The sequence below is a fragment of the Ailuropoda melanoleuca genome, chromosome 11 (genome assembly GCF_002007445.2).
Source record: "Ailuropoda melanoleuca isolate Jingjing chromosome 11, ASM200744v2, whole genome shotgun sequence".
Classification (NCBI taxonomy): Eukaryota; Metazoa; Chordata; class Mammalia; order Carnivora; family Ursidae; genus Ailuropoda; species Ailuropoda melanoleuca.
Window position 1 is genome coordinate 815,703 of NC_048228.1, and position 11,269 is coordinate 826,971.

The window sequence follows — 11,269 nt, forward strand, 5'->3', positions numbered from 1 at the left end:
GCAGCCACCAGCAGAGCTGCCACAGCTGGGGGACACAGTGCACAGGCTGTGTGTGAACCCAACCAGTGGCCCAGGGCTGCCACGGCCACGGTGGGGCAATGGGAGCGCCAAGAATGGAAACTAAACAATCAAAACACGTGGAATCCACAAAACCCACAAATCCATGAGGAAACAGGAAGAAAGAGGACCTAACTTGCCACCATCGCAAGTGATAATGGTGCCAACTCCTCCTTACACTAAGACTAGTAAACAAGTGAACACATAGAGAGAGCAACAACTAGTACAGAAAACAGCACTCCCGGCCCTTGTGGGACGGGAGGCCCAGGAGGTGACACCCAGGAAGCACACCTGCCTTGGGAGACTTGTCCAGCCCAAGGAAGGGGCTGCTTCAGGCAGGAGGCGTGGGCATTGCTACGACTGTGAGGCAACTGCCGCGCTCGCTGGGGTTCCAGACACGGTGTGGGCTGTCGCTGCATTACTGGGAGACTGGTCTTGGCGTCAGCACCAGTGGCAGGCTGGAGAAAGACGCAGGGGACTTAGAGATAGGACAACGGGGTGTCGAGTCTGAAACAAAGCGAGTGAGGCCGGGCGACTGCGGGCGGCCCACCACCAGCGGACCAGCATCTGCGTCACGGGGGTCCCAGCAGCAGGAGACAAGGAATATGGCCCGAAATGCCCAAGTTCGATGAAAGACATGAATATAAATGTCAAAGAAGCTCTCTGAACTCTGAGTAAGATGAACCCAAAAACCCACCCAGGGACACGTTATAACCAAACCTTTGAGACAGAGCGGGAGAGAGGCGGCCCAGTGCACACGAGGCCACAGGAGCGTCGCCAGCCCATTTCAGAAACTCTGGAGGCCAGAAGGCAGTGGGCCGACGGGTACAAACGGCCAACAGGGAAAAACCGACAATCAAAAGCCCTTCTCCAGCGAAACTGTCTTTCCCAAAGTGAGGGAAACCAAGACTTGCCCAGATGAACAAAAGCTGAGGGCCTTGCAGGTAATGTGCCCGGAGGCTGGAGGCCAAACGGAGACATGGGGACTGTCACTTGGAGCCACCAGGAGAAATACAGCCTCAGTACATGGGGGCGCACGGGAGACGTAAAAGCTAGTGCCCTTGTCATGGTGCTTTAACTGTGGGTTTTGTTCTCTACACAATTTAAGAGACTAATGCTTTTTTTTTTTAAGGCACGTGTTTTAGACTAAAAGCTAATGTTATTGTCACTTTGGTTTGTGATCCACATTTGTTCTCTACGTAAATGAAGAGACCTAAGCATTTCAAACATTATGAGTTTGTGGTTTTGCACACATAGTCACTCAGATGTAATTCTGGGACATTAACACGGGAACGGGGTGGGTGCCGAGCTGTAAGGAGCAGACCGTCTACAAACCACTGAACCGAAGCTGCCCTAAGTCCAAATCGGGGTGCTTTAGCTTCCGGATGTCAGATGCAAGCCCTCGGTAACCACAAAGGAAAGAGCTACAGGGTGTGCACAAAAGGAAATGGGAAGGAGTTTCAATATCTGACCGTAAAAAAAATGAACTAAACACAAAAGACATCAATGCAGGGAACGAAGCACAGGAGAGCGAGGGGCGGCAGGATGGAAGCATGGCCTCTGCACCTGTCGGCCTCGACGGGGACGGACGTTCTGACACACACAGCAACGTGGACGACTCCTGAGGACAGTCACAGAAGACAAATACCACGTGATTCCACTTCCATAAGGCACTGAGAGCACTGAAGTCCCTAGAGATGGAAGGTGGTGAGGAGGCGCCCGGGCCGGGCAGGGGCGGGGTAAGTGCCGCACGGAGACAGAGCTTCATTCTGGAAGGTGGGAGAGCTCTGGAGGTCATGGTGGTGGGGCCTGCCCGTTATGACTGTTTGTAATCTACTGGAGTGGGGACTTACACACGGCTGAGATCATAAACTCTCTGCGGGGTGTCCCAGTGACGGGAGGTGGTATGGGGCTGCTGGCACATGGGACCGGGCGCTGCCACAGAGAGGGGGCTTCTCTCTCTGCCCCTCTGATGGAGGACGTTGCACGTGACTTCCTTTTGTCATCATTGTTGGTACATGAGACGAGGGTGGTCTGAAATGTGCTCGTGGGGCTGGCCCTCATTTCCTGGGCCACGGTCTTTGCGCATGAGAAGTTTCTGCCAGGGAAGCGGCTGCCCGTTCGCCTGCAGCCTGGACCAAGCTGCCCAGCAGAGCCCCGCCTGCACATCTGTGGCTGTGAGACACAACACTTGCCGCTGCGATCAGCTGCTGAATTTGGGAGTGGTTTGTTACATAGCACCATGGCAGGAAGTGCTGACTTGTTCACTCAGGAGGGGCCGTGATAGGTGGTTTCTGCAGGACAATCTCCTTCTTTATTCCAGATGCCCGCGGAAGTTTTATAAGGGTGGGGTGTTGGTGTTACAATATTGCTGGTTCAGTGGAAGTGGATCAGCAAAACAGACAGAGAGACCAAGCAAATGTGGCGAAGGCGAGAGATGGGATCCGGGCAGCACACGGGTGATGAGAGCTATTTTTTCTGCTTTTCCTTACGTTTGAAATTTTTCTTAATTAAAAAAAGGATTAGCAGTGACTACAAGTACCATGAGAAGCATGGAGTCATGTGTGGAACGGTCGAATCAATGTCGTACACCTCAAACTAACATAACGTTGTATGTCAATGATGCTTCAGTAATAAAAATTTAAAAATACATTAAAAGATTTTAAAAAGAATCAGTTCTGCACAACAAAGGCAGACAAAATGAAAAGGCAACCTACAGAATGGGAGAAAATATTTGCCATCCAAAATATATAAAGAGCTCACACAACTCAATAGTAAAAAGACAAATAGTTCGGTTAAAAATGGGCAGGGGATCTGAACAGACATTTTTCTTTTTTTTTAAATAGAGAATAAAATTAAGGCATTTCTTACTATGGAGCCATCAGGGGGTGATCCCTGGGGTCGCAGCTCTTCTCCACACCCCAACACACACTCTTCTAAAGGGGACATGTGGACGGCCAAAAAGCACATGGAAATTACTCAACACCACTCATCATCAGGGAAATTCGAGCCCAACCACAATGAGTTATTACCTCCCAGCTGTCAGAACGGCTGGAATTAGAAACACCAGAAACAAAAGGTGTTGATGAGGACGTGGAGAAAGTGGGGCCCTCGTGCACTGTTGGTGGGGATGTGAGCTGGTGCAGCCACTCTGGAAAACAGTGTGGAGTTTTCTCAAAAAGTTAAAAATAGAGCTACTGTGCGATCGGCAATATACTTCCAGCAATACATCCAAAGGAAATGAAACCAGTCACTCAAAATGACATCTGCACCCCCATAGTCACAGCAACAGGACTTACGATAACCAACCAGTGGGGACAGCCTGAACATCTGTCAACGGATGAACAGATAAAGAAGAAGGAAATCTTGCCATTTGGAACAGCATGGACGGGCCTTGAGGGCACTGTGTTAAGTGAGATAAGCCAGACAGAGAAAGACAAGCACCGTACGACCTCCCTTGTGTGTGGAATCGAAGAAACCCAAGCTCATAGACACGGACAGCAGAGTGGTGGCTGCGGGAGGCGGGGGAAGGTGGTCCAAGGGTGCGAATTTCAGTTATCAGGCCTGCAGATGTGACGTACCGCACGGTGCGTATAGTTTACAAGGCAAACTGGGGGGACATCACACAGCTGCCGAGGGGACCGGCGTCTCCTGAGATGACCTAAGGTCTCCCACAGTCTGGGCTCCATGGGGCAGGACGCGGCCCTGGCTTCCCCGCGTCCATGTGAGCGCTCACCCTCTCAGAGCGGTCTGCGAGCTCTCACCTGCGCCGGCTCTGCCACAGCCTCACCTCACCTGAGTGGCGTGAAGCCTGGGCCCGGGACGCACCGCGCACCTGTCACCAGGGCCTCGCTGGCTCGGCATCTCTGGACTTACCGCACATTTCTTCGTGGAGCACTTCAGCGGAACAGAAAATCCGCCCGTCTGAGCCATAAATGAGACGTTTCCTTCCAGATCCTTGTTTATCTAAAAAATAAGACACCCCAACCACCCTAACGTTTGTAACTTTACCCAGGGACACACGCCGTGGCTCCAGAACCAGGGGCCGGACCTGGGCGTGGCCACAGCTGGGAGGAGCCTCGCACTGGCCAGGGCCCATGAGAACAGTCTAACACGCCCCGTTTTGACCCAAGAACACACCAGATCACCCCGCAGGCTAGCAAACCATCAGGGCAGCCCTGCAATCCTTCCTAGCATCAGGAACACAGCTGAAAATGTTTGGAAATAGAACAGGGGCCTGTGTGACCCCTACTGAGGCCTGTGTGTCCCTCCTCCATCACCACATCAGTGTCTGCAGAGCCCAAGGGGCAGCAGAGACCCCGTCCCACCCACCACCCATCACGACGGAGAGAAGTCCCTTTACATCATCTGGTTTTGGAACAGACACTCACCATGGGCTTGAAGGTGACAAGTACTTCACAGGACATCCCTGCTGACATGGGACCAGGGGGATCAAAGCTGCAGGTAGAACCATCCAGGGGATACGTAATCAGACCAACTGGGAAGGTGCGGTTGGGCTGAAATGAACTGTGCACAAGAGCCACGGCCTGGAGCAGGACTGAGTGGGTCTTCTGGACCCTTCCTGCCTATCCTGGGTGCTGCGCCCCAAGTCCCAGGAGACCCTCAAGTAACACCTGCATGTGTGTGAAGTGAGGGAGGGGGCGGGTGCCACGGTTCCCGGGGGACATACATGTGCCTGCCTGGAACCAAGGGCAGGGTTTTAACCCCAGCGTGAGGGGTGTGAGCCAGGTAGGGGGCTGGCACTGACCCTGCACACAGCTGGGACCCTCTGAACCCCACTTTCAGGGAAAGGTCCGGGGAAAGAGCCCCATTTTCACAGGGAGATTCGAGGGCAGTCAGCCGGTCTTGGGCTGGATCATGAGTGAGGAAAAGGAGCTCCCAGAGAATTTCTAATGTGGGGTGTATTTTCACAAGGCTGGATTTTAACTAAGGTGCTTGGATTAGAAAGATACAAGCTAAAAACTTAAGTGTTTTCCGCCTGGCTGGTAATGACCCCATGGCACCAGGCAGAAGCAAATCCAAAAGTTCTCTGGTTGGGAGGGAAGGTTTTTGATGCCACATCACAGAGACCCCGGAGGGGCAGAGTCCCTCTGGTGAGAAGTTGGGATTCCCTCATAACGGACACGCGGACGCCAACAACACACGTGCAGACAGCAGGGCCAAACTCCAAGAGCCTCGGACAAGAGAAGGATCGAATGGGGACGTTAAAAGATGTCGGGTTAAAATGGTCAAAGACAGAAACAGAGAATCCCAGACGTGAGGAAGGAGCAAGACGCCGTCAGGAAGCAGCTGCCCGCCTGAGGTAGGGTGCAGGGCTTCTGCAGGTGAGAGGTACGGCCACCGAAACAAGAGACTCCGTGGCAGTTTTTCTTCCTTCCTTCCTTCCTTTCCTTCTTCCTTCCTTCCTTCCTTCCTTCCTTCCTTCCTTCCTTCCTTCCTTCCTTCCTTCCTTTTTTTCTTTTTTAAGATTTTGTTTATTTATTTGACAGAGAGAGGCAGCGAGAGAGGGAACACAAGCAGGGGGAGTGGGAGAGGGAGAAGCAGGCTCCCCGCTGAGCAGGGAGCCTGATGCGGGGCTCGATCACAGAAGACAGAATGCTGGGGTCATGACCTGAGCCAAAGGCAGACACTTAACGACTGAGCCACCCAGGCGCCCCTTGGTGACAATTTCAATAGCCAGTTAGACACAGAGAGAGAAGGGCCGACTGAGTGTCAGAGTGGAGAACACACCTGGACACACAGCTGGAGAGACGTCCACAGCTGTTCGGAGGTCTGAGTCCTCAGTGAGCCCTAATGCATCTAAGAAAACCAGTCCACACCTGACACAACGCGGGGGAGCCACAGGACCCCTAACACAGGGACGTCTCAAGGCGACCAGAGGGAAGCCAGACAAACCCAGGGGCTGTAACTTCGGGCTGAAAGCTGACTTTGCAGTGGCAGCCACAGGACCAGGAAGATGGAAAGCGATACCTCAGCACAGGGATTCCAGCTCCAGCCCCAGCGGGGAGCGCTTCGGGTGCTGAGGGAACGGACACCCCGAGTCTGGGCCCCTGAGGCCCCCCCCAGAGGTAAATCCTGCACCTCCAACATGACTGCCCGACAGAACAGTGGTGCTGAGCAGCAGTTTCCGGCCACACTCTGCCCATGCAAGCCTTTGCAGTTAGCGGAAGAGTCCAGAACACTGCCGGAAAGAGAGGAGAGGGAATGCAGATCCCAGCCCTACAGCAGCCCCTGGAAGAGAACAGCGTGTCCTGTGTGGGAGAAGCTGACCAGAGCCCAGGTCAGCAAGCACGGATCGCAGGGACGGGTCGTGGGGATGGGCGGTGGGGACCAGCCTGCACCCACGCACTCCTGCCAGGAGTCCTAGAGCCATCCTGGGTCATCGTGGGCCTCCAAACACATCAACTAAAAGCTGGCAGAAACCAGGAAGAGGTTTCTTAAAACCAAAGGCAACATGCTAAGGAGCAGGAGCAAAGACAGACATTGCAGCAGACACATGGGGTCAGCATGAGAAAAATGAGGGAAAAGATAAAGCAGGGAAGAGCAAGCATTAAAGGGGACAGACAGACGTGAAAGATCCAGGTCATGCAGCAGTGGGGTCATAGAAGGAGGACACGGAAGCACGGTGACGGCATGGACACAGAAAGACGGCTGGAGGGACATCTTACCCAGAGTGGGCGACACCAAAACACAGACAGAGAAGGAGATGTGGCCGCCACACCCCTGATCACACACACTGGGGATGGCCTCAGACCCCGTCAACGCGAGCAGACACACAGGGCCGCCCCCAGGCGGGATGCGCCGCACAGACCGTGCACGGCTGTCAGCCACGCAGGCGCCCGCCCCCCGGCCCCGCGCCCGCCAGCCTCTCACTCGATGTGGATGAAGTCCCGGAGGTGCTCCTCCACCCCGACCAGCTTGCAGTGGTTAATGGTGTAGGTGGCGTTTATCAACGTGACCTTTTTCTTGTACACTTTGCCAAGATCAAAATCCTGGAAGAGCCAGAGAAGTTATCCTGAGCGTGTCGGAGGGAAGCCGCCTGTGCGCAGGCGTGGCAGCCTCTCGTGTGTCCCCAGATGGCCAGCGAGCCGACGACGCGAGGAAGGTCTCGGGGACGACCAGGAACAACTCCCAAGGTTTCCCGACTTAGGAAGGGCCCCTCTGGAGACACACGAAGAGCAGGGAGAGCGGGAGCGGGAAACGGCTTCCTGGGGACCTCGGACAGCGTGGGGCCCGGGGCTGGCGCCTGACTCTGTGTGACGGACTCAGGACCATGTGCCGTCCCAGGAGCCCGCCAGCCCCTCTCCTGCCGAGTCTGGTGACTGTGACTACGCGTGAGCACTGGCCCCTCACTGTGCCTTCCCAGGGAGGCTGTCCCCTGGGACGAGGGCCTCCCGGGGCTGGTGTCTGGCCCCCCCAAACACCCTCAGCTCCAGGGCAGGCCGGCAGAGCCGGGGGCGCTCTCGGGGCTCACCTTGAAGTGGATGAGCTTGGGTTTGCTGTTGAAGGGGCGACCTCTGAACTCGCGCCCGGACGCCACCTGCTTGTGGGTCACTCTGCTGTGCAGCTTCTCCATGGTGCGGGCCAGGATGTCCTTGTCCATCTTCGTCCCGCCCACAGGCTTCCGGTCCACATCCTCTTTGGGCACCTGAGGTCCCAGAGAAGCAGCGGCTGACACTCGAGGGCGAGCCCAGGCCCAGCAGGGCCGAGGGCAGCTCGGGGGCTGCAGAAGTTAGCGGCACAGAGCCAGGACCCAGAGCAGCCAGGGCAGGGGACAGCGTGCACCGTCTGGCAGGCCCCTTAGAGAGCTGCGATGATAGCGAGGAGGGCGGCCCTTACTTCAGAGAAAAAGGAAAGATGGGCAGAGTAGACACGTTCAGGGTTCTGGCAGATTTCTGGGAAGTAACAGCAGGGTGGAGTTTTCTAGATTTTTGAGTAGTTTATCTGTTTTTATTTATTTATTTATATTTTTTTGGCAAGGGAGGAGCAGAAGGAGAGGGAGACGCAGGCTCCCCGTGGAGCAAGGATCCTGACGTGGGACTCGATCCCAGGACCCGGGATCACAACCTGAGCTGAAGGCTGATGCTTAACTGACTGAGCCACCCAGGCCCCCGGGGACAGAGAGTCTTACACAGGCTCTGTGCTGGGTGGGGGCACCTCAGTGCTCCATTGGCTGAGCATCTGACCCTTGATTTTGGCTCAGGTCATGATCTTGGGGTTGAGAGATCGAGCCCCAGGTCGGGCTCCGTGCTCAGTGGGGAATCTGCTTGTCCCTCTCCCTCTGCTCCCCGTGTTCTCTCTTTCTTACTCTCTCTCAAATAAATAAATAAATCTTAAAAAAATAAAATAAAGAGCTAACATTTCAGTAGCAACAAAGCAAAATAAAAAAAGAGTCGGAGGCCTAGCTGACCAAGCCACCTAGATGCCTCGTTTCTCTAGGTTTTTTTTTTTTTTAAAGATTTTATTTATTTATTTGACAGAGAGAGACAGCCAGCGAGAGAGGAAACACAAGCAGGGGGAGTGGGAGAGGAAGAAGCAGGCTCCTATCAGAGGAGCCCGACGTGGGGCTCGATCCCAGAATGCCAGGATCACGCCCTGAGCCAAAGGCAGACGCTCAACGACTGAGCCACCCAGGTGCCCCGTCGTTTCTCTAGGTTTTTAAATCAGGCCAAAAGGAAGGTTCTGAAACGCGCGATAGGAAGCAGCATTTCCTCAAATGGCACAAATAATGGTGACCCCCAGAGGGATGTGTGACCAGGCAAGGGGCTCTCTCTGCGTCTCGGCTCTAGGCCAGCAGGTGCCAGGCGCCCCCAACCTCGCAGCCTGGAAGCAGGGAGCGCTTACCTGGTACGGCTTACGGTCGTCCTTCCAGAGCCCGGGGATCTCCGGCTCAGCCAGAGAGTCACCTTCCCAGCTGGTGTTCCCGGGGTCCCCCTGGACGGACTCACTGGAAATGGCTACCAGTGACCGAGGGGCTTTGGGGTGTGCGGCCCCGTCACTGTCCTGCCATCGGGGAAAGGAATTCAGTAGCTAATTACGGAAAACAGAGACTCTACAGATCAGGGAGAAGAAACTAACCCTCATCGTGAGCCCCTTGGGCACATCTTTTTCTCTTTACCTGGGGACTAGAACACAGCCTGTTTCATAACTTTTCCCATTTAAAATATTAGTATCTTTATACAGCACTAAATATTTTTCTCCAACACCCACAAGAGTCCACAAGATACTAATTTATGGACCTAGTTTTGCATTGTTTCTAATGTTTGTCCTTCATGGTTACCACCTGGAGGTGCCTGGTCCTGGGATTGGGCTTCGGTGGGGCTGGGGTGCAACCTCCCTCCAGGGGACATCACACGTAGACGGTGGAGACATTGTCACAAACGTGTGAAAGGCTCCCAAGGAAGGAGACCGGGTGTCGACGCGGAGAAACACAGGACACCTAGTGTAGGCTCCGGGGGCAGCTGGCCGGACGGGGCCAGGGGGCAGGGGTGGAAGCAGCAGGTGTGAAGGCCTGGAGGTGTGGGGGCGGGGCTAGGAAACAGGACAAGACTGGAAACCACCTTGAGACAGAGCGAAGGCCCCGTAGAGGCCAGTGCAGAGGCCTGAGGGGCTTCTCCGGGCAGCGCCATTTGTCCAGTGACCTGGACCTTCAGGTTCTGGGGTGCCAAGGGCAGAAGTGCTGCACTGGGCTCAGGAGGGGAGTCCTGGTATCCCTGCCCCACACTCCCTGAGACAGGTAAACAGGTCACCCGCCCGGGGGCCGGCACGGCATCGGCCCTTGTAGGGGTGAAGGCATGAATGGATGAGGGATGCACAAAAGGGAGGACATGGGTGTCTGGAGGCACCAGTACCCCTCGGCCCGGGACTGGCCTTTGGTCACTGGCCTGTCTCGGTTACGGAGGGACCGGTCAGGCGGCCTGAGCCAACCTTGTTGTAGGCAACACCATGGCCACAGGCTTCCCCACCTGCAGTGCTGTCCCCAGGGGGTGGCTCCCACGTGGGTGAGATGCTGGAGACCTGGGTCTGACGCCACGTGGCCTGCCACCCCGCCCACTTTGGAGAGGACACACCCGCCCACCGTTGGGGCCTCCCAGCAAGGACAGCCCGAGGAAGAAGGTGCCGAGAACAAGAAAAGGAGACATCCTGGCGCAGGACATGCATTTTCTCCTGCTGGATCTTAGCTGGAGGGCTTTATACAATGGCTCAAGGTCCCGGGCTCTCAAATCGTCTGTCTGCTCCCCTGGAGGTGCGCGCATTAGACGGGCAAGGGCCCCCGGCTCACCAGCAGGTGACAGGAAAGGACTGCTGTGTCCCTCCCTTCACAGACGTCTGTGACATAGCTCCACGTCTTAGCCCGCAGAGGCGGCCGGTCGGCGGCTCTGGCAGGGGCAGACTGCTGCTTCTCCCGGGTCTCCTCCTCAGCTGCTGCTTTCAAAATCCGCGTGACGATCTCCTGCTTTCTGAGCTTCTGTTTCTCCTCAAAGGTGCTGCGGGAAAACGCCACGTGGGTCCGGAGAAGGCGAGACGCAAGACGTGAGCTGCGTCCGGGGACCCCAGGAGGCCCGGGTCAGCTCAGCGGCACTCAAGAGCCCCTTCCCAGGAGCACAGGCCCAGCCTCCCTGGGCACAGGGTTGCAAGGTGCTGGTCCTGGCATGAGCCCCTCGCTCCTGAGGGAGTAGATGAGGCCAGGACGGCTGCCAGACCAGAGACCCAAGACTTGAAATTCCAGCCCAGCCTGGCCCAGGCCCCACAATAAACCTTGACCCCACGGGAGCTGCCCCTTGCTCCTGGCTTCCAGGCCGGCAGCTGGGCACTCCCGCTGAGGCACAAAGCAAGGCCACACTCACTCATCCCAGATGCTCCTCCTTGGCTCTCCCTTGTGTGCCAGGCCTGCACCAGACTAGGGGACTCGTGGAGCTGCCCCCGGGAGCCCCCAGCAGGACGGGGTGATGGCAATGCTCCTGTGGTGACACTCAGGGCACAGTGACTCCCAGACAACAGATGCCGTCCCCAGTGAGATGGCTGGGAGGCCATCCTTGGGTAGACCCTGACAGTGACTGTGATTGGGGCTGGGGGGCTAGGGGTAGCTGGGAGTGGGAGGAGGGACGTGTCCTGCAGGAGGCGGGCAGGGGCAGAACACTGACCTTTGGATCTCGGGAAGCCCACTCCTGGGGGGGGGGGTTGGGGGCAG

At 56.1% G+C, this 11,269-nt stretch overlaps 1 protein-coding gene across 1 annotated transcript in view; it reads right to left on the reverse strand.

Annotated features, from left to right (window-relative positions):
* Positions 1 to 11,269, reverse strand: part of CFAP74 (cilia and flagella associated protein 74) — a 63,707-nt gene that overhangs the window by 31,212 nt on the left and 21,226 nt on the right. Inside the window, exons 11-16 of the mRNA XM_034671243.1 lie at positions 10,361 to 10,565; positions 8,923 to 9,081; positions 7,553 to 7,726; positions 6,952 to 7,070; positions 4,449 to 4,515; positions 3,934 to 4,023 (exon numbers count right to left, since the gene is read on the reverse strand). Coding sequence (XP_034527134.1) covers positions 3,934 to 4,023; positions 4,449 to 4,515; positions 6,952 to 7,070; positions 7,553 to 7,726; positions 8,923 to 9,081; positions 10,361 to 10,565 — 814 coding nt within the window. The remainder of the gene's footprint in view (positions 1 to 3,933; positions 4,024 to 4,448; positions 4,516 to 6,951; positions 7,071 to 7,552; positions 7,727 to 8,922; positions 9,082 to 10,360; positions 10,566 to 11,269) is intronic.